The sequence below is a fragment of the Myxocyprinus asiaticus genome, chromosome 35 (genome assembly GCF_019703515.2).
Source record: "Myxocyprinus asiaticus isolate MX2 ecotype Aquarium Trade chromosome 35, UBuf_Myxa_2, whole genome shotgun sequence".
In the NCBI taxonomy this organism is placed as follows: Eukaryota; Metazoa; Chordata; class Actinopteri; order Cypriniformes; family Catostomidae; genus Myxocyprinus; species Myxocyprinus asiaticus.
The window spans coordinates 3674416-3695000 of NC_059378.1; the positions used below are offsets into that span (position 1 = coordinate 3674416).

The 20585-nt window shown below is 39.1% G+C and overlaps 2 protein-coding genes across 3 annotated transcripts in view; both read right to left on the minus strand.

Moving 5' to 3' along the window:
• Positions 1–1968: 1968 nt before the first annotated feature.
• LOC127426200 (UDP-glucuronosyltransferase-like) overlaps positions 1969–20585 on the minus strand; it is a 19806-nt gene continuing 1189 nt past the window's right edge. The window contains exons 1-5 of one of the 2 annotated variants that reach the window (XM_051672849.1): positions 8225–9124; positions 6148–6279; positions 5280–5367; positions 3339–3558; positions 1969–3213 (exon numbers count right to left, since the gene is read on the minus strand). In XM_051672849.1, the coding sequence (XP_051528809.1) occupies positions 2934–3213; positions 3339–3558; positions 5280–5367; positions 6148–6279; positions 8225–9091 (1587 nt within the window). In that variant the 5' untranslated portion in view covers positions 9092–9124 and the 3' untranslated portion in view covers positions 1969–2933. Of the gene's footprint in view, positions 3214–3338; positions 3559–5279; positions 5368–6147; positions 6280–8224; positions 9125–20585 lie in introns of those variants that run through there. The other variant, XM_051672848.1, reaches the window with a different exon arrangement.
• On the minus strand, positions 12648–13634 carry LOC127426220 (UDP-glucuronosyltransferase 1-6-like). The gene has a single exon (XM_051672887.1). The coding sequence runs from the start codon at positions 13551–13553 to the stop codon at positions 12648–12650; it is 906 nt and encodes a 301-aa protein (XP_051528847.1). The 5' UTR covers positions 13554–13634.

Sequence of the window (20585 nt, forward strand, 5' to 3'; positions counted from 1 at the left end):
GCTTTTTTTGATGACCAAAAAATGCAGTTTCACCACATCATAAACATAATTGCAAATTGATTGTGTAAAATTTCCTTGAAGGATTTGGATGATTTGTATTAAGATATTGTAAGATGAGTGAACAATATAAAAAGCGACAAGTATTTCTTGCAACATGAAATGAACATTATAAAATATTTCTGAGAATTATTTTTATCTTAATGTCATGTCCACTAATGGAGGGTTTCTGAATATTTTTATTGTTACAGCTTTAAAGGGATAGTTCACCCAAAAATGGAAATTCTCATCATTTACTCACCCTCATGCCATCCCAGATGAGTGTGACTTTCTTTCTTCTGCAGAACACAAATTAATATTTTTAGAAGAATATCTCAGCTCTGTAGGTCCATACAATGCAAGTGAATGGGTGCCAAAACTTTGAAGCTCCAAAAAGTACATAAAGGCAAAATAAAAGTAAGCAATTAGACTTCAATGTTTTAATCCATATCTTCAGAAGTTATATGATAGGTGTGGGTGAGAAACAGATCAATATTTGTCAATTTTTGGTAGAAATTATTCTCCCTGTCCAGTAGGGGGTGTATGCATGAAGAATGTGAATCACCAAAAACACAAGAAGAAGAATGTGAAAGTTAAAGTGGAGATTGAGCAGGGAGGTGAATTTACAGTAAAAATTGACTCAAATACGGATCTGTTTCTTACCCACACCTATCATATCACTTCTGAAGACACTGATTTAACCACTGGAGTCGTATGGATTACTTTTATGCTGGTTTGTGTGATTTGTGGAGCTTAAAAGAATTGGCACCCATTCACTTGCATTGTATGGACCAAAAGATCTGAGAAATTCTTCTAAAAATGTAATGGGGGGCTGAATACAGTTACTTTATTTTTGTATTCTGTACAGGGCTGTAACCACAATATACATTGAGGGGAACATGCCCCCCATAGATTACTCAAGGTCAGTAACGTAATCTTAATACTTTGGATTACTTCTTCAGCACTGGTAAATTTTTTTCACTTGTTTTGACTATTAAAAATGCCAGTACAGTCAGACAAAATACACGTTAAAAATATATTCCCAGAAAAAAATACCAAATATCTTATGTAGTGTTGCTTCTAAAACAAATTGATCTTGTTTTAAGGATTTTAAGATATTTTACAGAAAAACAATTAAAAAAATTCTTATCAAGAATAAGATTTTTGCCCTAATATAAAAGGTCTGACCAGAGAGAGAGAGAGAGAGAAATATGATCTAACGTAGATTTTCTTGATAAAAAATAAGATCGTTTCTGGTAACAGGTGCATGTAAAATGGCTAAAAATAGCATTTTAGCTTCCCTTACAAAAATTGAGATTTTTGAGAATTTGCCACTCATTATTTTCACATGCAAACGAGCTTTGCAGCAAACTTGCAGGAAATTGTGCAATGTTGCCAAAGGTTTGCTGCAGGTCTACCACTATCGGTGAAGAGCTGCAAACTTCTGGCGAATCACAAGCTCATTTGCATGTGAAAATAGTGAGTGGCAAGTTTGCCAGCACTCTACATTTTTTTTAAGGGTTAGCACAAAGCTAACAGTTCACATGACAATTTGCAACAGGTGTATTTCTATATCTTACTTCTCTGTCTGCTCGTATGAATGTAACACATCATAAGAAAGTGTTTCACCACTGTTCAAATGCACTTTGGATTGCATCATTTATATGGATAAATGTTTTCCATCTGAAAGGACTAAATATTAAATGAAACAAATGACAATAAAATGCAACGTAATCTCTTCAGTAATCAAAATACTTTTTGAATGTAACTGTATTCTAATTACCAATGATTTAAATTGAACTGTAGTGGAATACAGTTACTTATATTTGGATTTTATATACGGAATCCCGGAATAAGTATTCTCCACAATTCAGCCACTAAACTTGTTCAAAAATGTTCATATCTCTGCATTTTATACACAAAACACATTGCTGTGTTCACGTTGTACTATTTTTATTAATTGATCCAGTTACAGAGAGTCAATTTATAACATCTGTTACAGGCTAGAAGTGCACAACTAACATAATTAATTAATTAAATAACCACCAATCAACGTTTATCATAACTTCATAGCTTATTATGCATTGGGAGGATAATTAACATAGAAGATGTCTGAAGAAAATCCTTTTAAAAAAGAGAAAATATCTCTTAATGAATGCTGCTGTTATTGAAAATAAATCTATAGACTGAAACTCTATGATTATTTGAAAATCACCAGCTGGATTTGAATAAGAACACCCAAATAGTGGGCTATTGGCTTTAGTAATCAAAAAACAAAAAACAATTGGTAATAAAAAAGCACCTTCAACATTATTATGCAGCATCATTGTGCCTGTTATACAACACTTAAAGGAATATTCCAGGTTCAGTACAAGTTATTATACAGCTTTAGGCCAGAAACATACTTTAAAAAAGTACAAGTATGCAAATGCGAGGGCTTACCCAACACATTGCCAATGCGCGGTCCAGTTGAATACGCTTAACGTGTGTTCTTGCGTTACAGTGGCGGTAACAAACCTCAGTACTCAAGGGGAGCGATTGAGTTACCTAGCCTATGAAATAAAAGTTGCTATAAATATATTGACTTTAAATGTTGCTCCGCAATGACAGTCGCTGACTTGGAAAAGAAAACAGTTCACACTAATGTCCACTATAGCACCCCTTGTGGCAACATTGAGTATGCAATACGTCCTCGCGGTATGACACAATATGTTGAGCTTACATAGCTAGGAGCGCGTGCATTTACGTACTTGCATATAGTATGTTTCTGGTTCAGTGTCAGGTTGCTTATCATGACTATGGCATTGTAAATCTGAAATGAAGACACAGTAGACAAAGAAAATGTTCGTTGAGACTTGGAAACTTTTGAAACCTACGCAACTTCTCTCTCTATGCGGTCAGTCCGCCTTCCTCTTCTGCGATTTTTGACAGCACCTTCTCCAGCACAGTGCACAGCATTTCAACATTGCCAGAGTTACAATCATTACAACACAAAGCAGGAAGCCAATCACATCCAGACTGTGGTACTGAAACCAGTTTAGGTCATGGGCAGCAGGTCTCAGGTGGTCCGCTCCCTTGTGTCTCATAACAAACTCTGTCCAATAGACTGCAAGTTCCAGAGGCTGCATGGGACGGTCATTGTGTATGGCAGAAAGCTTCTCCATTCTTTCCTTATAGCTTCAGAATACAGTGAGAGAGATGGAGGTGAGATGAGGTGTATAAAAGAGGGCAGACAAACCCCCCCTTATAAAAGATAAGTATAATAAAGTTGTAAGTGTCAGGCATTCTCGTCAAACTCTTACCTGCTCTCGTTAATAACTGTGTTGAGAGCGTCGACCAGTTCTTCAGCTGTGATGTCATGGATGCTGAGGACCACTCCCACCCCTCGAGTTGCTACACGGTGCACGTTGTCACCTTGGTCGCCAAAGAGCGGAAGCATAACCATGGGAACGCCATGACAGATCCCCTCATAGATTCCATGCGTTCCACCATGAGTGATGAAGGCCCGGGCTTTAGGGTGACCTTTCATAAGTGACAACCACTAAAGTCACATACAGGTATTTAATGCATACAGGATGCATGTAATGCATGTTCAAGCATTCTACAGTACTTTGTAAAGCTCACTAGATTGAGCTGATTCAACCGCAGTTAATAGGATTAGCGGACATCAGGGGTCTGAATGAGTTCTGCACCCCATTCATTGCAATCATACCTGACATGCCAGACAAATGAGACTTTACACAGTTTGTTTAACAAAAACTACTTCTGTGTTCTCAGTTTAATGATCCTTGATGTGGTCACTGGAATGTGTGGTTGCCTGGTCTTTAACTAGCTCCTCAAAGGGATGACAAGTGCTTAATCGCTGGATTTCACAATAATATTTCATTCTCTCACACTGGTCCTCACTTAAAGGAATGTTTCTTAGGACATGGCAATTCCTCTTTCCTCAGGATTATGACTGTGACATCCATCAGACACTTTTCTAAATGAATAAATCTATTGCTTGATTACAAACAAAATAGGCAAAGTATATGGTTTTAAATATGTAATTATATGAAATTCTTAAATTCTGCACATCTGCGATGAGGTTTGCTCTACTGATTAATAAAACAGGCCCTACCTTTCCCTGTAAGCAGTACAATTTCAGCAGTGTACATATGCAATGTTTTAAATTAGCCAATTAAATGTTGCATAGAATGGGCAAGGTACAAGTTAAGCTCAATCGAAAGCATTTGTGGCTTAATCGTGATTACCACAAAAATTCATTTCGACTCGTCCCTCCTTTTCGGGGTTACAGTGAGGCACTTACAATGGAAGTAAATGGGGCCAATCCGTAAATGTTAAAACAACGTTTCTCAACCATTTGCCCACTGAGACCCACTTTTTTCTGAATGCCAGTCATCAATGACCTACCGTCTGTGCTTCGCTGCTTCTAGCTCATTCAAACATATAAGGGAAATAAAATATGCACTTTTATGCAATATGATAACATATCAGCGATCGTTTGTCATAAATGTCTGGTATTCACTGATGACTGAAACTCGAGTTCCCAGCGTGCTTTTCACTTTGAAGTCTGTAGTGCACACAGACTATACATTTATTAAATTAAATCGTAGCCTTTTAAAGTTTAATAATCACGTTAGGGCCAAAACACTGTAGACCCTAAAACTCTAAAACAACCATGAAAACGCTGATTTAAACAACTTTACAGCTCAAATAATAACAGAAGAATTAATGTAAGTGCTTTTATAAACCCATAAGCTTCACTTTTCTGCCTTTAAACACTCCGAAAATGGAGCCCATTCACTTCCATTGTAAGTGCATCACTGTAACCTCGATTTTTGCTTCTTTTAAAGAAAAGGAGGGATGAGTCAAAATTAATTTTTGTTGTAATCAACTTTATGCCACAAATGCTGTTGACTGAACTTAACTTGTATTGAACCCGGAAAATTCCTTTAATCACTGCAGTATTACATGGCCAGACTTTCAACTATCGCCATAAAGTCCAATTTGCTGCTTATTCTGAGCAAAACCCACTTAGACAAGAAGAGACCATCTGATGTGTAAAGCAACCAACCACAATTAATTTGACTTTATGTGCAGTTTAGGGGCAGGCTTATCTGAAATTGATCTTAGGCTGATATTAATCATTGTAGAGCTTCATAAAAATGAACTTGCCCCTCACCCTGCTGAACAATGGCTGTCGAAATGTAGCGTCTAAACGCCAAACCCGTAAAACTCACCGAGCAAGTCATTCTGTGGAAGCCACTTCATCAATTTAACATTTTCAGGGACATTCTGAGGCATCTCACCCGTATACCGCCACAAAACCTAGGAAAAAAAAAAAAAACTTAATTTAGCAAAAAAAAAAAAAAAAAAATTCCAAAGCAACTTACAGTGCACTTCATTGTACCTGAAGTTGGTATTATGCAATGGTTATAGGGGGAATTCAGCATCCCTCCAGTTCAGGGATCAGCCCTACCCAGAAGTACCCTTCTATTGTAACAATATTAGAAAATGTGGGTATTCTCATGCACTTTTAAAGTTAATACATCATTCTTTATAAGGAAAAAAGTGACATTGAAAAGTGACTCTTGTTTGGTTTTACTGAAACACTATCCACTCCAGCAGTGTTGCAAAACTGCCCTTCAGCACGTATGATAACTTTGGAGGCAGTACAGAAGAACATCTGGCTTCCATTAAGGATATAGCTAAAGCTCTGCGTGCAGCTTCCACTTAGCTTTACACTTTTGCATACTGGGCAAACAACTGGCCAAAGTGGGCACATATGTCCAAAAATCCTTGACTGAGAGATGAGTGAATGTCTGGGATAATGAACAAAATGGGCTCAGGACACACACCACATCCTTTGTACAGGAGGTGTTCCTCTAAAAGCTTAGGCATATTAGTGCATGCACCATTTCTATGCATTATTATTTTTGTGATTTGCTACTTCCATGCTTTTTGTTTGACAGTGAAGTTCCCCACAAATAACTATTTCAAGACACTTTGCTTTACTGCCAAGACCCCTTTCCCCAAGTATTTAGTTTCTAGAGTTGGTCGATATAACCATTTTGGTATTAAAATGTAGGGAATCTTAAATTATCTTACCCTCTGTGGAATCATACCGAAGGCCTTGAAGAAGATAGCAGCTTTCTCTTTTGGCATGGAGGAGACCAGAGAACCCAGACTGAACACCACAATACCATGCTCTCCAGAGCCCTCCACAAAGTCTTCAACTTCCTGTACAATACAGACAATAAGCAAAAGAAAAAGCCAAAATAAAAAAATCTGCACCATGTATAACCCATGTTGTAAACTTGAAGAAAGAATAGCAAATACATGTTTTGATAGATGGTATTTAATAAAACGAAAACAATGCAAGAGCATTTTTTTTATGGAAAAAGGTAGTTATGCTAACTATCTATGAATATTTAGATTTTCTCTAGATGAAATTGCCCATAAAGTTTCAGTTAGGTTCTTATCGCTATTGCATAAGCATTACATCTTGTCTTTCCTACGATTGGCTGAGGTCACCCCTCCTCTGTTTTAGCACTCTATGTCATTAGTCCTCATGCTCAAGCCAAGAAAGGCTTGGTATTGCACTCCAATTCAGTTTCAGCATCTCCAAAATGATGCAACCAAATGCTTTCAGACTAGATAAATAGAATAGGCATCTTTGACAAATGCCTCAAAAGTCACCGGAAAACTGGTTCAGTGTCAATACTGTTATTTTTTTCTTCAGTGGGTAAAACCACAATTAGTTTGGAGGCACTTGGGTTTATTTTCATTGAACTACGTGTTGCTGATCGATGATGACTACTAGAGCCTGTGTCAGCCAGATATCACTTTAGTCTACTACGATGGACTCCACAGAGGATGAACTGATGCCAGCACCAACCGTCAGACATACTTCACTGGACACTTCCTGAAACATGGACTTAAATGAACTGAACTGGAAATGAATCTGCCACAATCTTACAGTCGAACTGCAGTGCACTTTACTGACCTCTGCCTGCATCACCTTGGTCAACGGATGGACTACACCCCATTAAAATGGAATACGTACTGTAGATAACAAATTAATTGCAGAATTCATCAGCCAAATAACAATATACAATGGACCTGTTTGCACTTCCGCAGTTAATTAAGAACGTAAATTCTAAGACTTTACTCATTAATCTTACAGTAAATACAATATCTTTTTGTTTAAACATTGGCCCCAAACACTCACTTAGTTTACTAATTTTAAATCTTGACTTGTACTACACATAAATAACTAATATTGGCATTATATTCATGCTGTTTCGCCAGAGGGGAACTAGCCCCCACAGTGAGTCTGGTTTCTCCCAAGATTATTTTATTCCTTTACCAACATCTTATTGAGTTTTGTGTTCCTTGCCACAGTCACCTTCAGCTTGCTCACAGGGGGTCTAAATATAAATATCATTATTTCTATTATATATTTTAAGGCACAATTTACAATCATGTCTTTTTTTTTTAACCGCCCTATTATGACTCAAAGACATTACTATGTTACAGCTTTTTCTGTTGAAGCAGAATTTTCTGTAAAGCTGCTTTGAAATGATGTATGTTGTGAAAAGCGCTATACAAAGAAAAATGACGACTTCATTGAGGAAAAAAAGTCATGTTTCAGATTTTGCATTAGGTAATCTAAAGCATATCCCATTTCTGAACCCCAACCTTTGTTCACACAGTGCACAATGTTTCTGATCTCTAGACAGATTATTTTGCCTGTAAAAGAACCCTGAGAGATCAGAGCTCAGGGAGGGTGTTGCGTGGCAAAGAATACAGTGAGCGCACCATGTTGCCTTAGGTAACCATCAATGCCCTGGAGATGAGAGTCAGATTACCATCATGGATAAATATAATGCATGTTAGGACAAAGAACCAATGTCAAGGCTAAAAAAGGTAACCCATATTTTCAGAACGACAATGACCCCAACCAAAGGTTATAAATCATGGCCAGGTCTAAGGTCCCTAGACTTTCCGTGTGACCCCACCCAGTTGATGAAGAAACCAAGGAGGACCCCTCCCCTTCACACAAGGACAAGGAGTTGTTCGTTACTGAACATGTTTATAATTGAGATAACCCAAACCTAACTCTAACTTTCACATATCCTGACCAACCTAAAGGACAGAACCAAAGGTGCCTCTGTTGACTTACTGCAGTAAGTTCTGAGCTCCTCTCACAGTTGATGCCTCCGATTAAGACCATGTTTGGCATGATAGGCCTGGGGTATTCAAATGTGAAATCATATCTAAACAACCAGATAGCTCCGTGGCCGATGAGCTCCCGGTACGTCACATCTGCATCCAGGTATCTTGAGGCAAGTTCGTCAAAACTGGCGTACATTATCCGACACAGTGCCAACTCTATGCCACTCATGATGAAATTCTGGGTGCGCTCAACAAAGGTCATTTTGTCAGAGCTGCCGGAATTAAACCGGGGTACATAGGATGGGGGAAATGGACACTGCGTTGCCAACATGTCAATGCCGCAAGGCAAGCCACGCAGGAAGTAGACGGCAGGGAGACCAAGAGCAGAAGCGATAATAGGCCCACATGGCAGGAATGGGTCAGTGAGCACCAACTCAAAGTTCTCCTCCTTCAGTTTTTCCATCAAAGGTTTGTTATAAAGCAGCGACTCACATCCTCGCACCTGCATCCCCGTGAAGTTCAGCAGTCTTCCCACTTGGACATAGATGTCCATCAGTGCAGGGCTACGCTTGAATACCCCCTGCTGAAATCCCCTCAAGCTGGTGGACAGCTCCTCCTTGGAGATCCGCACCGGGAAGGTCTCTGTGCGGAAGAGTTCGGAACTCTGGATCAAGATGTTGGTCTCGGGCACCAGGACCAGGATGTCATGGCCTCTCTGGGCCAGTTCGGTCGCCAGCACCTTCATGCTGAGCCAGTGGCTGCCTTCCACAGGCATGACCAGCACTCGGCCACCCTGCGCAGGCCTCAGCGAGGCACCCAGCCAGAGCAGCAGCAGCCCTGAACCCAGCCCCCACATCCAGCCCTCCTTTAGCATAATTGGGTCTGCCTAAGACCAAACACAAGCACTGAAAGAAAAGGAGAGGAAAACTCCTCCTCCAGGAAAGGGGGCTGTGTAGAATCTCTCATGTGTGACTGAGAAACAAGACAGTAGAAAAAAGAACAAGAAGGAGAGGGAGGAACAGGAGTTGTCTGCGTTGTGGTTTGCAGATGTTAATAGTTCAAATCTTCATCTGTTGCTGTACAGCAGTCTCAAGGAAAACATTTCCTGAAAGGAAAAGACCTTTGCGTGGCTAGTGGTGTTACACAACACTATTAAATAACTTCAAACATGCATTTACATGAATTCTCACAAGAAAAGAGAACATTCTAAATCAACAGCATTATATTGACATGCTAATAAAAAACAACACAGTACATGTTTTTAAATTAAATGTACGGTAAAATACTGTGAGCTGTGGTTGCCAAAAATGCACCGTAAAAAATACAGTGACCATGTTTCAGGCATTACAGGACGTCATTTAGGTGCCATTATGTTTTACAGTTTAATACAGTTTATATAATTAACATGATGAATAACACAGGGACTTCTGGGAATGCCTGATTTTTACTGTTATTTATACAGTAAAATCATTGGTTTTTTTTTTTACATCTAATTTATTTTAAAACATTTTTAGTATTATCTTATAAGTTATAAGTATTAAGTATTGTCTTGTTAAATATATATATCGTATCTGTACTACCTGTAAACCAATTAACTTTTTTTTTCTTTTACTGTAACATTTTTTTTTCCTGTAAAAATTACGGATATTTTTGATAGTTGAAATTCACATTACATTAGACTGATGCCAACATTGTTTAATCCTTGTGGTTAAGAAACTAAAGCCTTTAAACTACAAAATTAAAAGCTGGAATCCCTTGTTTGCACGCACGGGTAGTGAATAATTATGAATTGAGCGATTAATCTGTCACCTGAGGGATAAAAGACCAGTCTACAATCAGCTGTATTTGCTCAAACAGTATAACAACCATATGAAGCTGTCAAATCAGCAGAAACCGGCGACTCCCACCAGCACCTCCCCCTTCCCCTAGAACCCAACTTGCGTGAGAAGCTCACCACTCCTTTCCTTCCCATCTCACTGTGTTGAAGAGATAACATGACCCACAAAAGACCCCACATGCTTTCTAGACAGCATTCCACAGCAATTGGATATCCACATAGCATTTAGATCATAAAGGGGAAAAAGACAGACATTAGCGGTGGACTTTTTATTGTTCCCTGAAGTTGACCATGTTGATCTATGGATTGGTTTTCTACTGTTTAAACCATCAATAATCAGCTTTTATTTTCCACATGACAACATAACACCGTAATCCTAAAATGACTGTAAAAATCGATGATTTAAACAACTGTACAGCTCAAATAATACACAAGTTTATTAATTTAAGTACTTCAACACAATTATAAGCTTCACATTTCTGCCTTTAAACCCTCCAAAAAATTGGCCCCATTCACTTCCATATTAAGTGACTCACTGTAAACTTGATTTTTGCTTCTTTTTTTTGCTTCTTTTTTTTTTTTTTAAAGAAAAGGAGGAACGAGTCGAAATTTATTTGTGGTGATCAACATTATGCCACAAATGCTGTCGATTGAGCTTAACTTGCATTGAACCCGGAATATTCCTTTAATAAGCCGCCAATGTGTAAGGTCGTGTATACGGCTTAAACCGTTAGTGACCATACCCCGATAAACGAAAACCATTTAAGCAAAAAACTTATTGGCATAGGTACATTTTTGCCCAATACACTAATTTTGCGTTCCATGTAGACATCTTTACCGGTGTTCTTATCGGTTTATCCAATGTGTGCAAGTGTTGAGTGCATGACCTTTTACGTTTTGACGACTCATATAAATGCAGCGCAGGTTTCTTACATTGTCATTTTTTTAATAAACTGATTTGTAATAGTTATTAGCAAATAGCTGTGCACGTTCACTCACTCATTGAGTAAATATTGCAAATGTTCTCAACTCGCTCATTAACTCTGTACTGAAATAAATCAAATTTAACATATTTTACTATGTTCTATTAGATCAATTGCTGCAAACCTCTTTAACTGCAGTTTGAGTTGCATGAAATTGTTTTTCCAAAATGACTCCGTAAGATATTCTGTTCTAATATGACCATGTTCATGATTATTTCAAACACTTAATGCCAGCACTTTCTGATTCCACTAAACCAGACTCGCACGAGCAGACAAACACAAATGCCAAGCACTACTAAACTAGTGCCAAAGTTCAACCCAGTAAGAGCCGGTGACCCAGTCACAGTCACATGCCAGTTCCTAGAAAATATGTCTCCATTTTAAGCATTCCCACCCAGCTGAACAACTGGGCTGAGCTGATGTTTATCTTCAGGGCTGGGACTTCAAGTAGGTCCGAGAGAACAGCGACCCCTGCCGTAACATTTTTGAATAAAATTGGAAGATGACACATGTGATAGTAGTGTTGAAATTATACTGCTAAATATACTTATTCTAATAAGCTAAATAGTCCATCTGTGAAGGTTATCCATCTATGGATCGTCTGAGGATCATGCAGCTTTAGTTCAATATTTATGCATTTGTCTCGAAAAAGCCATGAAATACAGTAACTCCATATCATGACTTATCACCTACTCAGGCAATCTGGATTTAACACATAGCCTACTACTAAATAGTGCAATGTCATTGAAATGTGTTTACAACACAGACATGGCCTACTTTACGGTCTACTTTTACTTTTTTTGCTGCTTTTCCTGTGTAGATACTTTTGTGTTTTTAGTTTGATTTCTCTGTAATCAGTTATGACCAGCTTGTGAATACTGCCTCAGGAAATGTTCCTATTACAAATAAAAATTCCCAAAACGTCTAGCCTTCGATAGAAGTGAATGGTGCCACATTTTGGAGGGTTTTAAAGCAGAAATGTGAAACATATATTTATATAAAAGCACTTACATTAATTCTTCTGTTTAAACTCATGTATTATTTGAGCTGGAAAGTTCAATCTTCACTTTAGGCAGTGGCACCCACACCCGGTCAACAACTTTGGGATGTTTCGCCCAGGGCGCCATACAACCACTACTGGCTTTAGGGTTTACAGCGTTACGTCACCATGGAAAAAGTTAGTATGCAATTTTATCACACTAAAATCATGCTAACACATACAGTATACTTTTAAAACAGTGAGTATTTTAATGTTTACGGATTGGACCCATTCACTTTCATTGTAAATGCCTCACTGTAACCCAGATTTTTACTTTTTTTTAAAGGTAAGGAGGGACAAGTCGAAATCAATTTGTGTGGTAATCAACATTATGTCACAAATGGTGTCAATTGAGCTTAACTTGTATTGAACCCAGAATACTCCTTTAAAAAAAACTTAAGAGTATCATAAAAGCAGTCCATGCGACTTATGCATCATATAACCATAACTCAATTAAACTGAGGGAACGAGTTTACTCAATCAAATGAGTAAAGTGAACTTATTAGGGTTTTCAGTGTGTAAACAATTATTACTTTTATTTCTCTTGTTTCTTCAATATGAAGAAAAGTCCTCACAATATTTTGCTGATGCTCACCTTCCTCAGGGGGTTCCTTATTTCGCAGTTAATCCCTCCAATCAGCACCATGTTGGGCATCAAGGGTTTGGGGAACTCCAAGGTGAAATCATATCGCATCAACCAGAGAGCTCCACTTCTTAAGATCTCCATCAGACTCACATCTCTCTGCAGGAAGTCAGACATCACTCCCTTATTGGACCAGTACAGAATCTCGCAGAGCGGCGGTTCCAGCAAGCTCACAAGCACGTTGAGCACACGTTGACCAAAAGTCATGCGGTCCAAGTTTCGTGTAAAGAAGCGCGGGACATATGAAGGAGGATCTGGACAGCCTGTGGCCATAGAATCAAGACCACATGGCATTCCCCTTAACATGTACACTGCAGGTACAGAGAGATTATACGCCAATATGGCACCTGTTGGTAGCGCAGGATCCGTCAAAACGGCATCAAATTTTTGCTCTCTCAGAAATTCGATTAGCTCCTGATTCTTGAAGAGACTTTTGGTTGTAGAGTCCATAAACTTAAAAAGCTTCCTCATATGGTTAAACTTTGAAATTACATTCACCACGAGAGACTCCGCTGCAGATGTCAACTCATGAGAATGTTCTTCCATCATCTGGTTGATCAAATCCTGCCCATACGCGACTGGAAACTTTTTCGTGATGTAGTGTTTACCCGGACCCAAACGCATGCTGAACTCTGGTATCAACACGATCACAGTGTGGCCTCTACGGCCCATCTCTTCTGCCACAGCCTTCACCCCCGTCCAGTGACTTCCATCCATGGGTACCACTAAAAGCTTCCCAGTCCAACCACTCTTTTCTTCCAGCACTGTAGAACAGACTATACTGACCATTAGGCAGAAAATTGTTCTGTGGTGCATCTTTCTAGCCAAAAACATTCTTCTATGTTCTCTCTGCCGATGTGTACGTTTACTGCTGTGTGTCTGTTTTTCTTACTGTGTGCAAATATATCAACTGGCAGCTTTTGCAATCTACTCTTAAGTAGATAGCAGGTAGATAGCTTTCCAGCTTGCTAGTGGTTGGATATATGATGTTGGGGAGACCTTTTTTAAACCTTTAAAAAAAAATCCATTCAGAAGCAGGCAAAAGAAAAAATAAGTGCCTTGTGCAACACAAATGGGGAAGCCAAACTTGACGTTTTACACAGAGAACACTTGCCAGTTGCACAAAGTCATGTCAGGGTAATGATTACAAGAATCACAGTGTAAATAGAGCTTCATTAGGGCAGTGCTGAATGTTGTTGAATGTAAAAAATGTGTAACAGATCAAGATAAAACATCATGATATTCCTGTTCAGCTGGTTAATTTCTCTCTCAGCGCCTTTTTTTTTTAAATTTGCGAGCCATGATTCTATTTGTCCACCTGCATGAAGTGAGGACCACCTCAGTTTTGACCTCTGAACCTCTTTAAACTTAACACAAGTTCCCCTTTACAATTTAAACACAGTTCAAAACCATGTGAAGTAAATCTGCACCAGTGTTGCGGAGTAATCAAAACAAAGCAAAGGCAACCCCCCATTATTATAACATGATCAATAGAAACATGGGTAAATACTTCACGCTGCAACCTCCCCCCCCAATGTTCAAGCCAAATCTACACCCTTTGAGAAATCAAATACGCTAACCTAAACTGTCTTCTCTCTCATACAGTAGGTTGCGCTGGGAACTCCAGTTCATTTTAAAGAGTCAGTTCGTTCGGTTGGTTCATGCTGAAAATGAACTAATTCACAGAAATGATTCACTAATTCATAGTGATGAGGGAAACGAAGCTTTCCGAAACTTCAAATAAATTAAACCAATTGCTTTGCAAAATGACTCACCATTTCAAAGCGCTCGAAACGCCGCACGATAAGGACATCTGCTGGTCACAGGCATGTAAATGCAATGGGAAGACTAGAGTGAAACAAATGCTAGTGTAAAGCAACTACATTGACAAAATGCTTTGGAAATAATTCACTGCCATGCATTTGCCATATAGTTTCAGGACAATATACAATATCCTAGAGTACATAGATCTAAATCTTAGCAGAATATGTATACCTTTAATACTGATTATAAAATGGATATTTTCGGTCCTATATGCTGATTGGTCAACAGCTGTGCTTTATACATGATAAAGAACAGCTCTGACCTCTTCAAGGAACTTCTATGAGACTTATTATTCTCTGCTTTTGACATCGAAATGTAAACAGGTATGAGCACAACACAAGCGCACATGTGATAAGTCGATAAGAACACCAGATAGGTGTTTACAACAACATGAATTCGGGGGAAAATGGCAAAAAAGTGTGCTGATCGGTTTTTGCTCAACCCGCTAAATAATATTGTTATATGTATATATATCATAAAGCCAGAGATCAGGTTCCTTTGGAGGTTTTTCTCTCCATTTTCATTGAATGGATTTTTTGCTTTGAAACAATATCTATTGTAAAAAAGTGCTAAATAAATACAAATTGAGTGAATACAAACATGAAAATGGTGAGTTTTTCTCATAACAATCTGCTGATAAATGCAGTGCTATTGGTTAAGTTACTTTATTATGTAGCTCTGCTTTTTGTTGCCAATGTCAGACAATGTTGTGTCACTTAAGATTTAAAATACATTTGTGTCGAGTTTAAGCGAAACATTTGCTGGCACTGTTTTATGTATAACCGAATGTGTAATTTGTGTATCGTTACATGCCTAGTATGAACATGTATGTTGTTTGAGATACAAGTGTTGAACGGAGGTTGGCTAATATGCTAAAGCTAGCGGCAACACATCGCATGCATAAGAAACGTCACTTCCATCCGTTGTTAAATGGCGAATGCTTCTGTGTTGTAAAAACAAAAGTGTTCCATTTGGGACAATACAATACTATACCTTTAAAATTCATACACTACATGGGTGAGTGCACAGTGTATTTTGTAAGTGCCAGTGTCTTTAAGAAAAAGCATGGCTTCCCTTAAAATTTCATTAAAGGTGTCATGACACCTTGATCTTTTGACATATAAGAGGTCATTGTGCTATAAAAACATACCATAAGTTTCAGAACTCAAAACTTCCTCCTTACTCCAAAAAGAGCATTTGTTGAAACCAAGCTGCCAAAACGACTCGTTTTCTACTTCCTCCACACTGTGATGTGACATCACACTGTGGTAAAAATTTGCATTTGAGATCCTTCACAACAACACTTGAATGCCTACTTTACCTTATCACTTCTGGATTCCCGCTCAGTAGCGGTGAGCAGTGAAAGGGCAAGGAGAGAGCATGTCAGTCAAGAGCAGACAGACAATCAAAACAGTGGGCATGTACTATCAAGTCTTAAAGGAGAAGCAGCACCAAAACCGTTTCAAATATATGACTGTTTTTTGTACAAAAAACTAAAATTATAAGTGAACCTCAAGGAACCAATTAAAATAATAAAAAAGGCATATTATGACCCCTTTAAAAATCTGCAGTGACATGTTCATCAAATTGCATACTGTATAATCTCTCTATAATTCAGACAGTTATTGTCTCCGTCCAATGTTTTAGGTAACATAAGTGGGCAATACCATACAACACTTTCACGATGTTTGTTCCGTCGATGTTATCTGCATGATTATGTCCATCGGATTTATCGGACGCACAGCCTATAGAACCTAGAACCATACAACCATGAACAATAAAACCACAGCCCATACAGTCTGAGGCAGATACGTGTCCCATTGAGTTCAGTGAACAAGAGGCTCTAAACGATTCATTTTGGGTCCCACCCGGACGGAGTCTATGGGAGCGTTATTAATGCTGGGGGAAATAATCTGATTGTTGATTGGATCACTATAGCCACCTACTGGCTTTAAATGCTATTTCATGACATGTTATGTATTTATTATTTTTCAACAGATGGAAGCAAATGATCCACAATCTGATATTTTCTTAATTTGTCAGATTACAAATGTTTTTTAATTTCATAGAAGTGAAATTCATATAAAATGTGTTTATTTTATAATTTTTTTAAAATAATTTTATATTTAAAAAAAAATCTAATTAAGTCTAAATACCACAAATTCCAGATGAAATGCAAAAGTTTAATGTCATGAATTTATTGAAATTCATTTCCATTATAAAAAATCAATTCAATATATGATTACTGTATCCGGGGTCAAATTTGGTGTCGGCCTGTCATGAACAGTAACCAAGGGTGAAGTTATGAGTAGCTTGTAGTTCAGGAAGCTAGTTTCAAAGTAGCTTCCCCAAAACTGATCCACATGGATTGGTGTGCTCTTTGTTTGTAATGCAAAACACAATATTTTTGACTCAAGTTCCAAATTATGTAATTATTTCACTAAGAATATTTCTGACTTATATTTCTTATTACTTCACAATAAAGTAAATCCTCACAACATTTTGCAAATGCTCACTTTTGTCAGAGGATTTCTAATTGCACTGTTAATCGCTTCAATTGGCAGCAAGCTGATCACCCGGGGTTTGGGGAACTCCAGGGTGAAATCATATTGCATCAACCAGAGAGCACCACTTCTCAGGATTTCCGACACACTCATATCTCTCTGCATAAAGTTGGATCCCAGTTCCTCATAGGACCAGTACATCATCTCACAGAGCAGCAGTTACAGAATGCTTACAAGTAGGTTGAGCACACACTGACCAAAAGACATGCAGTCCGATTTTTGTGTAGACAAGCGTGGGACATAAACTCCTGCCAAAGCCGGTCCCAAGCCCGGTTGCAAAAGGAGGAGGGTTGGGTGTTGGGCTGGCAACCTGTCCCCGTAAAAGAATACTGACAAAGTGTTTTTCATGACATGTGCCAAAAATCTTCTCATATTGCATTGCTCATCACGTGGGTTAGCAAGGAATGTGCACCCTGGTTCTGCTCCACCGGCCAGAGGTGACAAGTGGGTTACAGTGGACAACATCCAGCATCCATTGAGGACTGGCACCTGGAATGTCAGGACTCTGCTTGGAACTGGTGCATCCAGCTTAGTGTCATGTGAAATATCAAAAGCCAACATTAACATCATGGGTCTACAGGATGTCCATTGGCCAGGGATAGGTAAGACCAAAGTTGGTGACAACTTAATGATCTGGATGGGACCTGAAGAAGGTGCTATGCGCTCAAGGAGGAGTGGCAATGATAATGGATCATCTGTCTGCAAAATCCTTGATAGCTTGGAAGCCACTCAGCGATTGAGTCCTGGTTGTCAGGTTCAAATCCACCTTCGGTGACTTATATGTGGTGGTCGCATACACACCAACAGAGGAGGCCACAGACATGGACAAGGACCATTTCAACGCAGTCTTAGGAACAACTAGAAGTGGATAAGAGCAGGTGGTAGGCCTGTTTGGAATCGGCTTCTCAAATAACAACATTGAGAGACTTCTAAACTTCTGCTCAGGCTCGGGTCTCAGGATTGGCGGCTCATGGTAATCGTCTGACCTGGTTCTCCAATGATGGAGTAACCACCAAGGAGATAGACCATGTCCTTTTAAACACCAAGTGGAGTATTTTTCAGAGCTGCAGAGTTTATAGGAGTCTTGAACTGAGACAGACCATAGAGCTGTGGTAGCCACGATCACTGTCAAGCTAAAAACACCAACCGATGAGAGCTCTTGAGAATCCTTGCTATAACACCAGAAGACTAGGAGATTCAGCCATTGAGCAAGCATTTGTGGCTGGGATTGGAGATTGTTACATAGCCCTTGATGAGGAGGAAGCTTCTGATTGGACAGTATTCAAGAAAACAATAAACAAAGCTGCGAGCAAAAATTTGGGGCTACAGCCTGGATCTAGAAAAGAATGGATCAGTGATTTCACCTGGAACTTGATAGAGAAGAAACACCTGGCCAGACTACAGAACAAGGAGGAAGAGCACAAGTTACTACAGAAGCAGTGCAGGGCTCGCATTCACCAGGACCGTCAACTGTGGGCCAATGAAAATGCTGCAGAAGCCGAAGGTGACCTCAAGTCAGGTCAACTTCGTCAACATGCGAAGACTACACTCTGCCATTCCTCATATATCAAGCCCAATAGACACCAGTGATGGTCACCACCTTATTGACAAAAAACAGAAGTTGGAGTGGTGGAAGGAATACCCTGAAGGCCTACTTAACAGGCCACCTCCAGCCCCACTCCACTCAACATGCTAGATAAATCGGCTGTAGATTTTAACATCATGCAGAACACCTCTGATGTAGAGCTGGGAAACACCATCAATTGTGATCCACCTACCCATGAGGAGGTAATGGCTGCCATAAAATGAACAAAGAATGGGAAAGCTCCCGGAATATGTTGCAACACCACGGAGATGCTGAAGGCAGGTGGTTCTTCCTGCATAGACTGGCTGACTCAGACCTACCCCAAGGATTGGACTAGCGGGGAGATTCCTGAGGATTGGAAAAGAGGCATCATCCTCCCATTCTACAAAGGCAAAGTTAAATGCCGGGAGTGCAAAAATTATTGTTGCTATCATTCTTCTCTTGGTGCCAGGGAGAATTTTCATCTAATTTCTCTTATCAAAGAACCGTCTACTGAGCAGACAACAAATAGAGCAAAGTGGCTTTACACCAGGACACTCTACACTGAATCTGCTGACCCAGACCAGGAGAGAATTTCAGCAGCATTTATGGATTGCATATATTGACCTGAAGCAGCTTTCGACTCAGTGGACCGGGCTGCTCTGTGGAAACTGATGTTTTCCATTGGCCTTCCTTCAAAGTTCATGGATTTGTTGAGGAAACTGCACACAGGCATGTTGAGTGCGGTATGGAATGACGGCCTGCTGTCTGACTGGTTCCCCATCAACAGCAGAGTTAGGCAGAGCTGCAGGATTGCCCCCAAACTCTTCCTCCTCCCAGTGGATCACATCATGGAAAGAACTGTCCATAGTGGTTACGCAGGAGTAACACTTGGCAATGAAACATTTACTGATCTGGACTTTGCCCTTGATGTTGCCCTCCTTGCAGGGATGCTGGAAGTGCTTGTTCTGTCCTTGGGGATTCTGGATGAAGAGGCAAGCCAGCTGGGACTGGAGGTCAACTGGAATAAAACCAAGATCCAGACAACTGTGTCATCAAATACCAGCCCGTCATCTGTGCCTATTGCCAGAAACCAGGTGGAGGTTGTCAAGTCCTTCAACTACTTGGGCTCACTGATAGACAATACAGGAAGCAGTGAACCCGAGGTCTCCAGGCGAATTGGCATCGCACGCCAATGTTTTACATCACTGACAAAAAACATCTGGCACTCAGGTATACGACTTTAAACCAAAATTCGCCTCTAGTGCTTGTGAACATGCAAAGGACATCGAGATTTTCACTGAGAAATGACATCATTGACAAATAAGGTTGTCTGAGGTGATCTTATAATAATCTATAGTTTAAAACACGTGCCAAGTTCATAGAAATATAATCTTTGTGTCTAATTTGGTTTCATATATTAAAAAAACAAAAACACTTACAGCATTTTCTACCAAAAATATATTTAATGACTTGTCAAAATGTCATGTGGTGCAACCATCAAATAAAAGATATTAAAATACTTTCCTTGCCTTTTAATACATGAGAGTGTACACAACTTAATCATTAATAATAAAAAAAAAAAAGACACGTAATTGACTCTTATATTTCGGATTGTTTCCCCACCAAAACCTGCTGTACCCCTTCAAAATATTGGAATATGACACATGAGCTGCACTACTTTTATGATACTTTTGGGTACTTTTTAAGCTTTAAAGTGAGGCACTATCAACTGCCATTGTATTAAAAAAAGACGCATCAGAATATTCATTAAATGTTTGCTTTTGTGTTTTGCATAAGACAGAAAGTCGAATGGTTTTGGAACGGTTTTTGTTTGAACCATTCCTTTTAACCTACAAACATCATTTACGCTCTAACCCTAACTTTAAAAACAAAGTGTAGAACAAACATACG